This window comes from Dendropsophus ebraccatus, chromosome 6, assembly GCF_027789765.1.
Source record: "Dendropsophus ebraccatus isolate aDenEbr1 chromosome 6, aDenEbr1.pat, whole genome shotgun sequence".
Lineage (NCBI taxonomy): Eukaryota > Metazoa > Chordata > Amphibia > Anura > Hylidae > Dendropsophus > Dendropsophus ebraccatus.
The window spans coordinates 112,597,526-112,616,465 of NC_091459.1; the positions used below are offsets into that span (position 1 = coordinate 112,597,526).

The 18,940-nt window shown below is 42.6% G+C and overlaps 1 protein-coding gene across 2 annotated transcripts in view; it reads right to left on the reverse strand.

The window, feature by feature from the left end:
- Positions 1 to 458: 458 nt before the first annotated feature.
- Positions 459 to 18,940, reverse strand: part of LOC138795011 (alpha-1,4-N-acetylglucosaminyltransferase-like) — a 31,508-nt gene continuing 13,026 nt past the window's right edge. For both annotated transcript variants that reach the window (XM_069973953.1, XM_069973954.1), the window contains 2 exons: positions 4,575 to 5,062; positions 459 to 1,244 (listed from right to left, as the gene is read on the reverse strand). In XM_069973953.1, coding sequence (XP_069830054.1) covers positions 657 to 1,244; positions 4,575 to 5,042 — 1,056 coding nt within the window. In that variant the 5' untranslated portion in view covers positions 5,043 to 5,062 and the 3' untranslated portion in view covers positions 459 to 656. The remainder of the gene's footprint in view (positions 1,245 to 4,574; positions 5,063 to 18,940) is intronic.

Below are 18,940 nucleotides of genomic sequence, written 5' to 3' on the forward strand. Positions count from 1 at the left end.
TCCCTAATGTGTGCTGATGTGGAGCACAGGCAGGGACCCTGCACCTCGTCAGCGAGAGGCACCTCACAGTTTAAGGTGTGCAGATATACAGTAGGTTTATACAATACAGTTGTGGCTAATCCCCATACAAAAAATAAAAAGTCTGTGTTTTCATTTAAGGTCGATGATGATGTTGATTATTATGTCATTAGAAATGGTCTTTTAGCCTGATGTGGGACCTATTTCCAGTTTAACCCCAGGCCCCAATCTGCAAGTATCAGGACTTAACGTATATATACTCCCTCTGTTGTACACGATAAAAACCTGTTCTCAAGATAGATGCTCCTTGTCTACTAACCACATTGTCAAAGCTCCCCTATACATGATAAAAATGTTGATAATGTAGATAGTTCTAACATTCTCACGTCTTTATAAAACCTTGTATATGTATTTCAAGAACACACCAATGACCTTTTCTTTATTTTTATTAGTATCTTTATTAATTTAATATTAATATAAAATAAAATTAGGGTTAGTTTATTAGTTCTCACTTTTCATGCCTCCTTTGGAAAATAAATGTGATGTCATTGGTTACTATGGATAACTCCAGCTTTTCTTCTATGCAAATTTTACAAATGTCCCCAGAACACTTTTGAATATTTTGTGGTCATTTATAGTTATTGGTAAAGTGGCTTATTGTTCAGAATTGCTTCATAAGTGGAGGGACAGAATTTTTTATAGAGATGTTCTAATAGTGTGCTAGAGTTAGGGACCATGACACGTTTTTCTCTATTCATGTAGTTCCACAGATGAATAGCATATGAGTGTTCAAAGTGTGGCAATGTTTTTACGACTTCAAAAACTTTATCCCAGGATGCACACGGTAAAGGAAAGCATCGTTCACGATGAAAGTAGGAGATATTTGCACATGTCATATGATCCACAGATTTAAACTGGGGAAGACCACAATACTTGTTTACAATACGTGTGAGAAGCAATGGTCCTTGTTGTCCCCATATGTCTCCGTCATAATTCTGTACAAAATCTTCCATAAATTCCCATGTCAGATTGTGATTTGGAGACATACCAAAAACACTACTGCCAGTATATGTGTCATCCTCAGCAGCTAGAAAGTTAACTTCAGGAATTTGTTGAATGGAAATGACATCAGTATCCATGTAAATGCCTCCATACTTCCATATCAGTGCAAATCTGCAGGCGTCTGATTTTACATGAATCCAATATCTTTCTTTGTTAGGATCCACCTTAAAAATAATGAAAAAAGATGAAAGGGTAATTTCATTATACATATATTTTATGCATGTTCATTATTGACATAAATTAATAACAATATAAAATCAATAGTCAATATAAAAAACTTTGTAATATATCTTATTAGACAAAAATGCTTCTTCTCTTGTTATCGAGCATCTTCCCTTTACCCTCTCTGTGTGGTATTGCATCTTGACTCAATTTTTAATTCTAGGAAAGAATAGGCAATCGCACCTGCTAATATGTCCCCATTACGCACGAGGCGTGAGGCTGAAGGTACGTTTCTTCCCTTCATCCTTGGTGCCATTTTTGTGCTATCAAGAGTTTAATTCTTTATGTTAAAGGGGTTGTCCGGCGATAAAAAATTATTCACAGAATAACACACATTACAAAGTTATACAACTTTGTAATGTATGTTATGTCTGTGAATGGCCCCCTTCCCCGTGTCCCACCACCCCCACCCGTGTACCCGGAAGTGTGGTGCGCTATACATTACCTGTCACGTGCCGACCACGGTCTCCGATCCTCAGCAGTGACGTCTTCTTCGGGAGGCCAGCGGATCTTCCCGAGTGCCGGCCGCCCTCTGCAGCGTCATCCGAAGCTCAGCCGCGATTGGCTGAGCATAACTGTGCTCAGCCAATTGCGGCTGAGCAGCTGATGACGTGGCCGCGTCATCAGCCGCTCAGCCGCGATTGGCTGAGCACAGTTATGCTCAGCCAATCGCGGCTGAGCTTCGGATGACGTTGCAGAGGGCGGCCGGCACTCGGGAAGATCCGCCGCCCTCCCGAAGAAGACGTCAGTGCTGACGATCGGAGACCATGGACGACACGAGATGCGGTGAGTATAATGCACCAAACTTCCGGGTCTAGCGTGGGTGGGGGGAAACACGGGGGAAGGGGGCCATTCACAGACATAACATACATTACAAAGTTGTATAACTTTGTAATGTGTGTTATTCTGTGAATAATTTTTTATCGCCGGACAACCCCTTTAAGTAGGCATTTCGGTTCACTGAGGATGGGACTACCACCCCAGTGCATAAATTCACCCCGGCTGGCCCACTACCCAGTGCATCATAATGCCTTATTAGCATAAAGATTGAAAGGACAACTCCAGCAGGACCTAAAAAAAAAAACAAAACACAGAAACACACACACACACACTTCATACTCACCATCCTTCTGGTGACGATCGCTACTTGAATAGCCCGCCGTCTGCGTCTCAGTCACCTCCGTCCTGCAATCTCCCTCACTTCCGGGTCCATGTGAAGAGAATGGAAGAGAAAAGGCTGCCGGTGCGCATGCGCACCAGCAGCCTTTTCATTGGCTGGAGCGCATCCATGGCATCCAGCAAGCTCAACCGATCAGGGCTGAGCAAGATGGAAGCAATGTGTTGCGGTCCAGCCAATGAAAAGGCTGCTGGTGCACAAGTGCACCAGCAGCGTTTTCATGTCCCATTCACTTCACTAGAAGACGCTGAGGAGGAAGAGGACCAGGACCGCCCCCTGCTGTGACGACATCATCACAAAATGGCGCCAAGGAGTAGAGGAAAGGTCGACTGTAATTGGGTATGTATGCTTTATTTAACTTCTGGGGGGGGGGGGGACAGGGCCAGACCGCTTATTTACACACATTACAAAGTTATACAACTTTGTAATGTGTGTTAAGCTAAAGAAAAATTGTCGGGGTTGTCCTTTAAGCTCCTAATAGCATGGAAACCCAAAAGTAGTGCAGCTGTTGTAATCACAATTTCTTTCTGGCTCCTTTCACCACCTACCATCGCTCTGCAGTTCTGCTGAATTAGCTGTGAAGATGACAGCCAATTCAGAAGAACTGCAGTAAGCAATACTACATACTGCCCCTATTTAATTGTACCAGCAATCGTTTCTACAATTGAATAGCCAATTGCTGGCAGACGCCATGGAGCTCTGTGCTCCCTGTGCTGCCATTCAGTACTTACTCCTCCTGATTAATGTAGAGCCAAGCGTTTAACTCTGCCTACATTACACAGCATCCAGACCAGAAGAGTTCAGAGCACCGACCAGAGCAGGAATCGGGACAGGTCAGCATTACCTTCTAGAACTACAACCCCCATTATGTCCTGTTGGCGGTTCACAATGGGAGTTGTAGTTTTGCAGCATGTGTCTTTACAGGTTGCAGAATTAAACTCCCATCATGCCCTGCTGACAGTTTATGATTAGAGATGAGCGAACCTCGAGCATGCTCGAGTCGATCCAAACCCGAACTTTCGGCATTTGATTAGCGGAGTCTGATGAAGTTGGATAAAGCCCTAAGGCTATGTGGAAATCATGGATATAGTCATTGGCTGTATCCATGTTTTCCAGACAACCTTAGAGCTTTATCCAAGTTCAGCAGCCCCAGCTAATCAAGTACCTAACGTTCGGGTTCGGATCGACTCGAACCCGAACCTGGTTCGCTCATCTCTATTTATGATGGAAATTGTAGTTTTGCAGCCTGTGTCCTTCCAGGTTAGAGCACTACAACCACCATCATGCCCTGCTGGAAGTTCACGAAAGAAGTTGTAGTTTTGCAACCTGGGTCTCTCATTAAACATAGGAGACAGTAGGGCAATACAAGGGGGAAAATACAGTGGCACAATATAAAAGAGGGGGCAATGGCACAGTACATGAAGGGGGCAGTGACAGTTCATTAGGACACAGTGGCACATTAGGGGATGTTCCCTGAGAGTCATTGGTAATAACTGTTTATTTGGATTCTGACTGCTCCTGATCAGGTGGGATGGGGGAGTCAAGCTAAAATGTTGGGGCCCATGGGCCTTTAGTTATACCCCTGGTGCCAAGAATGAGGGAAGAAAACATGTCTTCATCCTCAGCACCCCATGCAGTATAGGGACATATGAGCAGCTTAGATTCTTCTAACTTCCTGTTAGTTTTCCTTTTAACATATTTGTTAAGAATTTTTGCACAATTTTTTTTCTTTGCTTTCTACTTTTTATATTTTAAAACAATACTGAAATCTTGCATATTTCATTCTTACCTTGAGGCTTAAAGTGGATTTTTTTAAGCATACTAACTTGTAAGCATACTTACTTCCAGGTCCAGCCTCCTAAAGGATGAATACTACAGCTATACTTACTTGTATCCAGGTTTAGTCTCCTGAAGGCAGTTTTTAAGCCTTGTTCTGGTTGAAAAAAGGGACTTAATGCAGGAAGTCCTGGCCAGTAAAGAGTGTAACGTGCTATTTGCTGTTAAATGGTGTCCATCCAAAACAAAGGGATGCAATTTTGATGGTGTGTGAACATAGCCTTACACTAGTGATATATAACCTGTTCTTACTGCTTACCTTTTCATACCAAGCTAGAAGTGGTGTGTCAGCAAATAATTTCTCCAATTTCAGAGGGAAAAAGTAGATATTCTTATAGGATGAGAGAGTCAGAAAGTGTTCCTGGGCTTTCCTCTCATCCTCCTCAGTGTATATGTTATTTAGTCCTTTCATAAAGTAGACCACAGGTCTGTCCGGATACATTAGAGCTGCTGATTCTATTGAACACAAAACTATGGATGACTGATCCATTTTGCCCACGCTTTCCACGAATAATATACCATTTCCTTTCTCCAGGACAGCACTGGGGGTTATTGTGGGAGTCTGTTCATTCAGTTCATCTTCCTTTAATAAACTGCTGACGATGAGCTTCTTGGAAATTAGATAATCAATGACGGATCCACTACTCTGTTTGAGTGATGATCTGGATAGAAAACCTATAACTACTATTATTACTAAAGCAACAAAAATCTTTATTTGTTTCAACATGGTTGTGACGTCCAATTACACTGTAGGGGGAGAGAAGTGATAAATTATTATGTTGACAACTTTTTTTGATAAAAAAAAAGAGAGAGAGAGATACTTTAATCATTTGATACACTGTAGATACATATTTTATAATATATATTACATATCTTGTATTCAAAAGTATACATTGTTGTTAAAAGCTATGAGTCCCTCACTGAATTTTTGCTAATTTCACACTTACATGTTTCACATCATCCAACTAAGTTTTATATTAGATAAAAACACCACCATTAATCCCTTAAAGCCAGAGCCTAAAATGGCTTTAAAGAAAAAGTCCCACAGAAGTTAAAGAAAAAAAATGCAGACAGACAGTGGGGCTCAGGAAAATATTAAATAACTTACCCGTCCAGCAGCTTTCCTAACTGCAACGCCACTTACCCAGCTGAGTGATCAGTGACTGGCGCGGGACAGCCGGGCCGTGACATTGCAGCTGGAAGAGCTGTGTACATGTTTCCAGCAGAAGATGATGGGCAGTGGCTGTCGACGGGACCCAAGAGCGGCGCAACAGAGGCACGAGAAAAGGCGAGTTTACTATTTGATTAATAATAATAATGCTTTTATTTGTATAGCGCACACAGATTCCGCAACACTTTACATAGTTTCGCAAATTATTGTACCCTGTCCCCAATAGGACTCACAATCCAAATCCACCTACTGTATCTGTATGTTTTTTAGGTGTGGGAGGAAACCGGCGTACCCGGAGGAAACCCACGCAAACATGGAGAGAACATACAAACTCTTTGCAGATGTTGCCCTTGGTGGGATTTGAACCCAGGACCCCAGCGCTGCAAGGCTACAGTGCTAACCTCGTTTTCTTGTGACATATTCTATATACTTTATAAGGCCATGTTCACATGGCGTAGGACACCGGCCGTTCTGTGACAGAAGATCATCCCGGCCAGTATTGCAATACTGTCTGGATGATCTTCATTTCTGATGAATTGGGATGTGGGTGCACCCATATGCGCCCACATCTGAATTCGCTGACGGGCTCTCTGCGGTCGCTATTCAATGAATAGCGGCCACAGAAAACGGACAATCCTGGGCGGAGCATATACTATTGTGTATACCCTCTAGCCGGCATTCCGTTTATTCACATACAACTTGTGTGTTGTATATATCAAACTGCAACAACGGGCGGTGATTTCTACAACATATACATTGTGTGGCATAGCCTAATAGTGGCAATTTTGAGTCAGTACCTATAGCGTTTTATTTATTTATTTTTTTTAAACTCAAATTTTGTGCATTTTTCATTTTACAGCTTGTCAAGAAGATTGTCATACCAAATTTGTCTATGGTGGGATTTGTATTATGCTTTTTTTAACACAAAAAGGAAAAAACAAAAATGTATCCGTCCTTAAAGGGTTAAAATCCTTTTCGGTCATATAGTATCAGTAGCAAAACTGGCTCTAGTCCATTGGCAATCCCCAACTGCTTTAGGCTGGGTTCACACTATGTATATATGAAGCTGTATTTGGTCCTCATAGCAACCAAAACCAGGAGTGGATTGAAAACACAGAAAGGCTCTGTCCACACAATGTTGAAATTGAGTGGATGGCCGCCATATAACGGTAAATAACTTCCATTATTTCAATACAACAGCTGTTGTATTGAAATAATGGAAGTTATTTACCGTTATATGACGGCCATCCACTCAATTACAACATTATGTGAACAGAGCCTTTCAGTGTTTTCAATCCACTCCTTGTTTTGGTTGCTATACAGCCTCAAATATACGTAGTGTGAACATAGCCTAAAGAGGTATCCAGGTTTAAAAAGAAAAATGTTTTATTTTAGAAACAGCACCTTTCTTTAAGTGAATGTTAAGTGAGTTATAATACACACACACACCTGTTGCACCTATTTAAAGTAGCTGTATTTTCCTAATGATGGATAACCCCTCTATCTATGTCACCTTTAATTTACTATGGGTGTCAATCATAACTTGTTACTTGCCGCTTGCCGTTTGCTTATTGTAACATGCATTCTTTCTATTTTACCTGTCTGGGAAAATGACTTATCTCCCCCCCTCCCCTTAATACAAATATTTGTAACTAATAGTGATGAGCGAACATGCTCGTCCGAGCTTGGTACTCGTTCGTCTCGCGAGCATCTTGCGATACTCGAGAACATCTCATCATCCGTTTCCTGTAAGTTTGGGCACAATTTCTCAGCCAAAAAACATGCAGGAGACTCTTTGGTACATCCTGTGATCATGTGGGATCCATACATGTCGATAGCAGTGATTGGAGGGAGAGCATTAGGGAGGGAATTAGCGTTCCAGTAGGCAGGGAATACTAGCGAAACAACCAAACAGCCCTTGTAAGGGCTTCAAATAGTTTTTAATTTGTATTACTACAGACTGCTGTCTGGGACTTGCAGTGCAGCTACCACGATTTCAGCAACTGACAGCTCTAACAGGCTGACGTTTATTAATTTTATTATTTCTTAATTTCTTATTGCAGCCATATCCAAGCTCACTGCTAATTACTCTGTGTGATTAGCAGTAAGCTTGGTTGCGTGTGACAGTGGGCGGAATCTGGTGGCAGCTTTGCAACTCGGCAGCCTTACACATGGACCATGCCATGTTACGGGTGTCCATGACCATGACCAGGCCTTTTAAATAAAATTCTGGGGCCTCTTAAAAAGACTGTATTGTATTACCCTGTGTAATTAGCAGTGAGCTTGGTTGCGTGTGACAAAGGGTGGAACCTGGTGGCGGCTCTGCAACTTGGCAGCCTAACACATGTACTATGCCTAGCCCACGCCTTCAACCTAGTGTTGGTGCGGTTTCTTAAAACCTACCCCATTTTGGCTGACTTTCTCACCAAGGTGCACCGCATCTGTGCGCATTTACTTAAGTCAACCAGGGAAAGCTACGCCAACTGCCACAGTCAAATTCAAAGTCAAATTCAAACTCAAAACAGCGGTGGGGGGAGAAGTGGTGAGTGACATGATGCAGGGAATGTTTTTTGGGAGGCTCATTTGCTACCTCACTTTTAATAGTTCTCCAAGTCCTCACCGCCATGCTGTGTCAGGCAAAGTGTTTGGGTTGTTCATATGCTACCTGTATTTGAATGGTTCCCTGTGTCCTCACTGCCACTGCCTGCCATGAAGCAGTGAATGTTACCCCAACTGCTACAGTCAAATTGAAAGTCAAATTCAAACTCAAAACAGCGGTGGGAGGAAAAGTGGTGAGTCACATGATGCAGGGAATTTTACCCCAACTGCTACAGTCAAATTCAATTTAGCATCCTTGTTTTGTCCATTTCAAACCATATTATCTGTGGATGTCATTTTACGGGTGTCCTCTGCCGTCCTTTCACCAGTACCTTCCAGTCCTTTTTTGGATGTTGTAGCCGTTTTGAAGGTAGGATTGACCAGGTCTTTTTAATAAAATTACGGGGCCTCTTAAGACGACTGTATTGTTATTCTTCGTCCCTACCTCCAAAGATATGCCTTTCACGCACAACTGCATGAGGGTGTGAGGCTAAATCTAGCCATAATCCGGCTATTTTAGTTTTAGGCGCAGCAGCACTGCCGTGGGTAAGCGCCAACAGGCGGTGTTCAAACTGCGGAACAGCACCTTCTACATTCCTTGGATGTTTTAGCTGTTTTGGAGGCAGGATTGACCAGGCCTTTCACCAGTAGCTTTTACCTTGCTTGGATTTTGTTGTAGCCTTTTGAAGGCAGGATTGACCAGGCCTTTCACCAGTACTGTCTACCTTCCTTGGATGTTGTAGCCTTTATGAAGGCAGGATTGACCAGGTCTTTTTAATAGACAGGCTACCGCACTTGCTCTCTCTTAGAGACTCTTTAAAGGATTGAAAGTGTAACTAGATTTGCATTTCCAGGAAAAAACATAGTGCTTGAAAAGAGCGCCCCTTTACCAGTGACTTCCAGAGCGCCACTTTACCAGTGACTTCCTTTTAAGAGAAACTTGGGTCCCGGCCCTTTAAGAGCAACCTGGGTACCGTCCCTTTAAGAGCGACATGGGTCCCTTTAAGAGCAACTTGGGTCCCGTCCCTTTAAGAGCTACATAGATCCCTTTAAGAGCGACCTGGGTCACTTTATAGGACCCAGGTCGCTCTTAAAGGGGCCCAGGTCGCTCTTAAAGGGGCCCATTTCACTCTTAAAAGGACCCAAATCGCTCTTAAAGGGACCAATTTTGCTCTTAAAGGGACATATTTTGCTCTTAAAGAGACCCAGGTTGCTCTTAAAGGGACCCATTTTGCTCTTAAAGGGACCCAGGTCGCCCTTAAAGGGACCCAGGTCGGTCTTAAAGGGACCCATTTCGCTCTTAAAGAGACATATTTCGCTCTTAAAGGGCCCAGGTCGCTCTTAATGGGACGCATTTCGCTCTTTAAGGGACCCAGGTCGCTCTTAAAAGGGACCCATTTCGCTCTTAAAGGGACCCATTTTGTTTTTAAAGGGACATATTTCGCCCTTAAAGGGACCCATTGTGCTCTTAAAGGGACATATTTTGCTCTTAAAGGGACCCAGGTAGCTCTTAAAGGGACCCAGGTCGCTCTTAAAGGGACCCATTTTGCTCTTAAAGGGACATATTCGCTCTTAAGAGACAATCTGTAAGGGGGATAACATCTATAAGGGGGGTTACACGGGGGCAGAGACCATCTATAAGGTGGATAACGCAGGGGGGAGACCATCTATAAGAGGGATAACACGGGGGGGGGAACCATCTATAAGGGGGGGTTACACGGGGGGAGACCATCTATATAGGGAATAACACAGGGAAGACCATCTATATAGGGAATAACACAGGGGAAACCATCTATAGGGGGGTAAACACGGGGGGGGGGACCATCTATAAAGGGAGATAACACAGGGGGGAAAGCATCTATAAGGGGGGTAATACAGGGGGGGGGGGGACTCTCTATATGGGGGATAATACAGGGGGACAACACAGGGAGCATCTATAAGGGGGATAATACAGGGGGCATCTTTAAAGGAGGGTATACGGGCAGGGGGAGAGCATAAACTATAAGGAGATCACATAGTCAGCCTACCCACTAAATAAGGGTGTAAAGGGGCCAATACAGATGTGCAGTTCGTAGAGAGATGAGGATGGAGCCAGTATGAGGAGCCTAATATGTTTGTCTAGCAGATTCTGTGGATTCATGGCTTGGAGAAGTTCTTATAACTGCCCAGGGCAGAAGAAGAAGATGATGAAAAGGGAAGAACTCCAATTAGAGAAGACGTCCCCTGTGAGTCACCTGATATATCTGCACTGTAATGTATATAGTGTATAGAACCAAGGTCCCTGACGAAGTCGCACTGTGCGACGCAATGCGTTGGACGGTTCTTCTCCAGCTGTCCCCATCATATTGGCCGCGGTGCAGGTTGTATAGGATAGCCTTTGGCATTTATATTGTTTGCACTGAGGCTCTCTTTCTGCATGTAGAAGGTAGTGACAGGATATTATGTATTATTGATACCCTACTTTTCTTTACTTGCACTTTACCTCCACATGCAGGAATTTTTATATTGTTTTCCTTATTGTGGGATATGGGCAATATACCACTGCCATCTTGTGGACAGAGGTTTTAGTGCAGCTTATTGTGGCTAGCACTATGATTGTATGTTTTTAAATGTTTTTATGTCTCATGTTTGTGCTTAAATAAAATTATATATTTTTTGATACTTCATTTTGGGTGTGCTGGTTTAGTACTTTCCTTTTTTTCTTAGGTTGTTATATAGAACCTGTGTAGAGCTAACTCTACCTCTATATGACTGGATGAGGTGATAGTGATCTGTGTACAGTGGATTTTCTTCAGTAGCAGTGGTGACATTAGTCAGTATGCTGTGGTATTAGTCAGTATGTGGTGTTGTTAGTCAGTATGTGGTGGAATTATTTACTTTTGAATCTGGTGCTGTGTTTTATTGGTCTTAGTGTACTGGATTTGGACAGTAACAATATGGTGGTGATGGTAGTAGCTGTGGTGTGGTGGTAATATTTCCCCCTTGTATACTGGTATGATTGGCAATATTGGTCAGTATACAGGATCTGGTCAGTAATCCCTCAGGATATGCTGGGAGTTGTAGTACAGTAGTACAATCCTCTGGTAACTGCCACTGTAGACAGATTTATTGCTGGACCTTCAGGGCTGATGCTTGTCACCCACAGATTGCAGCCACCAGGAGACTCTGCACACAGTGATTTATTTAAAGTGTTATCCTCTCAGAGACTACAACTCCCAGCATACCCTGACAGTTTTATAAATGGAGGGTCTTCTGAGAGTTTTAGTTCGACTGAAAATGTTATTCAGAAAGGATTTGTCACAGATACAGATAAATCCAGGGAAAGAGCGGATCATTTCCTATGGTGGGCTCCAGGTACCCCAGTCTGACACTGCACATCAGCATCATCATCCAGTTTCTGTCAGGGGGGACTGATAGACACAAGGCAGGTGAGCCCTGACACTGGCACCTTCCCCGCTGTCCCTGCCTAATTTCCTTGACTGCCCTAAATGGCAGCGGATAACTGGTCAACATTCCCTTGCCTGCACATGTGTGAAACAAAACAAGGACAAGACAGACAAACACAATTTGAGCAAAGTCGGAAATCTAAGCCAACCACAATGGGTCAGTGCAGTACAAATCGTAGTCAGAAAAGTAGTCAAAAACTGAAGCCAAAACATAGAACCAGGATCACAAGTCAAAGCAATTGCTAGGTCAAGAAATCACTCAGGTACTGAGGCTCTATCGCAGGCAGGGTACAACAACAGGGGAGGATATTTATGGAGCCTGGAGTCCCAGCCCCAGATGTAATTGGAGCTAAGTCTCCAGCTCCAGGCTGACTGGCTGTGCCTGTTTGGCACCTGTGGCGATTGTCCAGGGGCGGTGAAGCCCCTGGCCATGCCTACAACATACAGAAGAGCCACTGAGCCCCTAGCAACTGGCCGGGCCGCGATCATCAGGGTCGCCGTTGGTGCGCTCCCTGCACCAGGCCGATTACCAGGGATGCCATTGGAGTTGTCTGGGGGCTGTCCGCATGCTCCAGCAGTGCCAGGAGCTAGGCACTTTTTTCTGGTATCCTTTACATAGTATAGGAAGCCTATGAAAAAAAACACAGGAGAGCACCAACAACATTCTGAGATTTAATTAAGATAACAGTTACTGAAAGAAAAAAAAAATTGCCTTGCAAACAACATCTAGAATTTCTGGTTCACCACACCAGTATCAGCAGTTTACAAAGTAGGGACAGTTAGACAGCCTAGGCCCAGTTGGGTTGGCAACATGTGATTTTTAAGTGCCTGTATGTTAAAAACATACTACTACTGTGATTGCTACTGCCAGAGGTGGACATATCACTTGTGCAGCCTGTTCAGCTGCCCAAAGCCCAGGTCAATAGAGGGGCCCGTCAGGTTCAGACTCTTAACCTCTTAAGGACATATGACGTACCGGTACGTCATATGTCCGCACTAGCACTTCAAAGCGGGGCCGCGCGGCGGCCCCGCTTTGAAGTGCCGCGATCCCGGGTGCCGCGAGTAGCCCGGGACCGCTGCTATTAGCGGGCACGGTCTGATCGCCGTGCCCGCTAATTAGCTAATCGGAGGCAGCTGTCAAAGTTGACAGCTGCCTCCGATTACCGGAGGCAACGTTTCCCTGGGGTCTAGTGGGGGAGATCGCTCCTCCGGGACCTTGTCCCGGAGGAGCGATCTCCGTTACTGATGCCGGCCGGGGACGCGTCCAAGATGGCGCCGTCCTCGGCTCGGCACTCGTTCGTTTTCGGCTGCAGCAGCCGAAAGCAAACGAGTGCCGATCTCATGGATCTCTGCAGCATATCTATGCTGCAGAGATCTCAATGAGAGATCCAAGTGTATATACTAGAAGTCCCCTAGGGGGGCTTCTAGTATATGTGTAAAAAAAAAAAAAAAAGTGTTGTTAATAGTAAAAAGCCCCCTCCCCTAATAAAAGTCTGAATCACCCCCCTTTTCCCAGGTTTTAAATAAAAGTAAACAAATAAATAAATAAACATGTTTGGTATCGCCGCGTGCGTAATCGCCCGAACTATTAATCACATTCCTGATCTCGTACGGTAAACGGCGTCAGCGCAAAATTGCGCATTTTTGGTCGCATCAAATCCAGAAAAAATGTAATATAAAGCGATCAAAAAGTCGTATATGCGCAATCAAGGTACCGATAGAAAGATCACATCATGGCGCAAAAAATGACACCTCGCACAGCCCCATAGACCAAAGGATAAAAGCGCTATAAGCCTGGGAATGGAGCGATTTTAAGGAACGTATATTGGTTAACAACGGTTTGAATTTTTTACAGGCCATCAGATACAATATAAGTTATACATGTTATATATCGTTTTAATCGTAACAACTTGAGGAACATGCATAACAAGTCAGTTTTACCCCAGGGCGAATGGCGTAAAAACACATTTCCCCCAAATAAAAGAAATGCGTTTTTTTTTTCAATTTCACCACACTTTGAATTTTTTTCTGGTTTCGCAGTGTACTTTACGCAAAAATTCAGCCTGTAATTGCAAAGTACAATTAGTGACGCAAAAAATAAGGGGTCATGTGGGTTTCTAGGTGGAAAAATGCAAGTGCTATGACCTTTTAAACACAAGGAGGAAAAACCGAAAACGTAAAAACGAAAATGGGCCATGTCCTTAAAGGGTTAAAGTGTCACTGTCGTGAATTTTTTTTTTTTTTGCAGAAATCAATAGTCCAGGCGATTTTAAGAAACTTTGTAATTGGGTTTATTATCCGAAAAATGAATTTTTATCATGAAAAAGCAGTTTGAAGCTCTCCCCCCTGTCTTCATTGTTCTCCTATGGAGAGAGCTAAAGAAAAGACCAAAACAGGACAACAAAGAGTTAATCTACAAATCCCTCACGGGATATCTCCTGTGACAGTCACCAGTGACCAGTCTGAGCTCAGATTACAGCTGTCACCCAGCTCCTTGCCTGTAATCCTCTGTTATCTGCTTTCTGCTGCCGGCTAACTCCCTCCTTCCTCCTCCCCCCTCCCCTCTCCCTAGAGCAGACAGGGTACGACTCCTGCAACAAGTCACAATTTTCAGATTTTTCAGAGTGGATGAAAAAGAGGAAGGAGGGGGGGACCTGGGAAAAGGCTTTTTACATGCAGATAATGGCAGATTTGGCTAATAAACCCAATTACAAAGTTTCTTAAAATCGCCTGGACTATTGATTTCTGCAAAAAAAAAAAAAAATACGACAGTGACTCTTTAAGTGTGAACTCAGCATGGCACACATCTGTAGCGGGCCTCCCAGGCGGTATTAACACCTGGGAAGTGCGGGCCCCCTGCTCCTATAGGGCCCACTTAGTAACTGGATACTGTTCCCGACCGGGGCTGGTTCTCCTCTCTCTTCCTGCACACTGCTGCTGCTGAAAGCCCCTCCTCTACTTCACTGTCCTGCATACCTTGTGTAAGGAGGAGAGAATAGAGAGCATGTGGTGACAGGGGATGGAGGGATCCTACAGGGTTATGGTAGGCAGCGAAGGGACTGTGAAGAGGAGCAACAGCAGCAGCTCTGACAGTGAGGGATTATTAGAAAAAAAAAAAGAAAGACAGGAGAATATAGGGTATACACATAAATCAGTGCAGTCCAAAAATGTAGTAAAATAGCTTTATTACACCGGCTAGAGAAATTTAAAAACACTAAAAAAAAAAATCACAAAAGACGGCAACAGCCTGTAATATGGGCTGTGCCTCAGTGCCACAGACTATGTACAGTATACATACAATATGGGACTATATTCTGTAAAAAAAACTGTAGTGGCAAACCAAAAAAATTGATGAATGATGCAAGTAAAGTACAAACAATACAGCTAGTCTGCCAACTTTTCTTATGCCTAGTGTTAACTCCAGGTAGGACCATAAAGAGAAATTCATATATATAAATAAGTGAATTAAAGTGATATTGTCCCCCCCCCCCCCCCCTTTTCCTTATAAGGAGTTTTCAGCACCCGTCTTAAGCTTATATTATGGACATTTCATACTTTACCAAGGGACTATGTCTGTAGGTCGGCTCATTGCGATTATTTCGTTGAGAGGGTCTGGGCCTGAGCACTGATGACATCACTGAGGGGTGGAGCCTACAGTGCTGATGTAGGCGGGGATATGAGGCTTGATAGTTGTGAAGTCCCACCCATGAGACTGTCCACCAGCAGTAAACTAATTCTTGATGGGTGAGACCACCAAGAAACCCTTTATACAGTAAAATATGAAATGTAGAATAAAAATGGCAAGCTCAACCTTGAGGTATGTGGATCAATTGATATATAATACTTCGAGTGCACTACCTAGTTCTGTACCTGCTAGAACCAGTCAATAATGTGATTGTAGTATTAATAATAATGGTAGGCTATCCAGAAGTTATATATTTTGTTTATATAATATTAAAAATACAGAACACGGTATGAATTATGCAAACAGTATAAAAAAATGCATATAAAATATTAAAAATATAAAAAGAATAAGACTATCTATATCTTATTTGCAGCAATGCAGGGCCCTTGCATGCTGTGTATACAGTCTCTGAGATGTATGTACTTATATCTAAAAATGAAACAGGTGGTATCTATATTATTTGGGCCAAGTCCTATTAGTAGGCGATATTACAGATGATACATGTCCTCATAGTATGGTGTGGTTATCATATGGTGGATGACCACCGCTCACCGCTGCTGTAGTCCCCCCAGGATGTGGTTAGTTGTGGACTGGCTATGTATGTGTGGCAGGATCACGTGCTGTCAGGTAGCGTTCAAGCATGCAAGGGCCGTGCATTGCTTAAAGTAAGATATACTGTAGATAGTCTTAGTCTTATGTTTTTTATGTTAACATTTTTTTTATTCTTTATACTGTTTGCATAATTGATACCGTGTTCTGTTTTTTTTTTTGTATTTTTAATATTATATAAACAAAATATATAATTTCTGGGGAGCCTACCATTATTATTAAGATATGAAATGTCCAGAATATAATCGCGCCTCTCATTAACCTTTTTAGTATCCACCATGGACAGCTGTAGACCTTGGTGTAATATCAATTTTCTCCCAGGATAGCAGTGGACATTGGTGCATCAGCGGCAGAAAATCAGAAATCTTTCTAATAAAATATTTCACATTCTAATAAAACACATTCCAATCCCTCTTCAAGTATCCTTTGTCTCCTAAGTTAGTTTAAGTACCATCACCATTATTTCAGTTTCAATTATCACAATTTAATTTTGAGTTTAATTCAATTATAATTAGAATTTTAATTCAATTTTAAATTTGTTATTTTTATTTTATTTTAAACGTCTACTGCATTGGTAAATGACAACCCCAAAGAAAGTCCTGCCAAAAATACCTTATAGTGGTATAAATAAGTAGTCACCAAAGGAGTAAGGAGCACCAACCTGAGTAAAGTTAGTTAACCCATATCCTGTATGAGAGCCCAATTAAAAATGTTGCATTCAAGATGAGCATTGTGAGTATACGTTCTTGGAGTCAAGACAGCAAGTACTACTGAAAAGGTATTTCTCATAAAATTTTTTCCACACTTATATAATTGAAGTCAACCCATATGCAACCATACATACAAAATGCAAGTGAGCACCACAGGCCAACACCGAGATCTTACCCCCTTCCGGCACAACAGCCCGACGTATGCGTTTTGCTAATGATGAAGTAAACGACACGTAGGTCAAGGGGGGGGAGGGGATTTCAAAGTATATTTTATGGAAAAATAAAGGGTGTCATTACAAAGTACAATTGGTGTTGCAAAAAAGAAGACTGTAGGTGGTAAAATGCAGGAGCTATGGTTTTTTAAAGACAAGGAGGAAAAAAAATGAAGTGAAAATGTTAAAGCTGTCTGCATCATGAAAAGGTTCAAATGTAACTTTTATTAATACTATAGTCCCTTAAAATGCTTTTTGTGAATAACCCTAGGCTAAGTTAACACACATATAAATTCATTAAACAATGGCCGTTGTTGCAGGTTTGAAACAACGGCCGTTATTTAACCCCTTTACTTCAGCAATATGTTTATATATGTTCCTCCTGCTGATGCAGCGTGTATATAAATGTTCCTGACTTCAGAGGCTTTTGATGTGTATGGGACCCCTAAAGTGTGAGCGGTCCCACACACATCAGTGTGTCCAGGGACGGAAATAATGACAGCCAGCTGCGATGTCATTAACCCCTTAAACTCTGCAATCTATAGTTATTGCAGCGTTTAAGTAGGTCAGTGACAGGTTAACCAGGTAACCACCTGTCACTGACTGATCGGAACCCCCGCAGCTGTGCGCAAAAAATGACATCCCAAGCAGCCCTGTAGGTGGAAAAATAAAAGCAATGTGGCTTTTAGAAGGGAGGAACATTGCATTAATTTTACCTGGACATCCGGGCGCCAATGTCCTCGGTCACAAAGCATTAATGAAGTGACCAAATCGCATGAAAGTCTATGGAATTTAGGCCGGAGTGTATACACTCTGTATACACTTTGGCCGGGATACTATTTGGCCACACAGAAAATTGATATGGCAGTTTTGTGCGGCTGCTATTCATTGAATAGCGGCCACATAAACTGACAGTGCAGACAATGTATAGTGCGGCTCTGGCCGCACTTTACCTTTTCTACTATGGTTAACTGGAATGCAGGCACACCTGAATGCCAATTAAAAAGAAATGACGTTCATTTGGCCGGGGATGAACTTCTCAGACAGCGACCGTTCTGTGACACGGCCTTGTCACAGAACGTTCACTGTCATATACTGCGTGAATTCGGCCTATAGAAATAAAGTAAACCATTAAAGTAGTTATAGTTTTCTTGTTAGCACTATGCAATGTTTATCAATCTCAATATTTATTTTTTAACAAAGGAATGCTTTAAAGTGAGCCATTATATACACAACCTTTACCATTCTTATCATGTGAAGCTTTATTGTATGAACTTGTCACTAAGCTACAAAACACATGACTGACCTGATGTGGACAGAGGCCTTTACTACGTATCAGAATTACCCCTGAGCATTCATGAATGAATTTGTCCAAATGCAGCCCCCACAGACGAGTGTAAACGTTTTTTCCTGCTAAACTTGTAGGTTTGACAGAATCAAGGACCAACCTTGCTAAACCGACATGGAGATGGAGATGTATGTGCAGTTTTTACCTGTGTTAATAGGTGAGCCGCACTATGGAAATGGTCATGTGCAGATGGTACGTTATTGTACCATGAGTGCATATCCCGTCTCTGCTATCAGTTGGGGGTGTTTGACAATCAGCTTTAATTTATGCCTCTAAAAATATAAACTCAACAAGTTACGCTACTGTCATATTGTCATAAGTACCACATTGGAGTGATTACGCACACATTTAAAGCCCCTTCAGTCTATATCTATATATATATACGTTCCTACTGCACGGGGCATGTGCAGTAGGAATGTGTATATACTTATTAATGATGTGAAGGGGTTTAAGATAAAAAGGGTCGAAGAGAGTCAGAGTGCTGATGTTGCCATGTCCAGTCGTCTATTCTAGAGCCTTCTAGAACTGAGACATTGCTTCTGATGGGGCTGCCGCTTTACAATGTCTACTGCTGTCCTGGGAGAAAATGTCATTTTACACTGCTGATCCAATGATGTCCATGGAGAACAGGTAAATATACACCACTGATTTACCAACGTCCATTGTTGTCCAAGGAGAAAACTTAATTTGATGCCACAGGTCCACCAATATCCACTGTTGTCCTGAGAGAAAGTGACATTTTACGCCACTCATTTACCAAGGTCAACAAAATGTTTAGCAAAATTGCATCATTTTTGGCTTTTTCGCTTTAATTTTTTTGGTGCTGGTATAATACACACAAAGGAC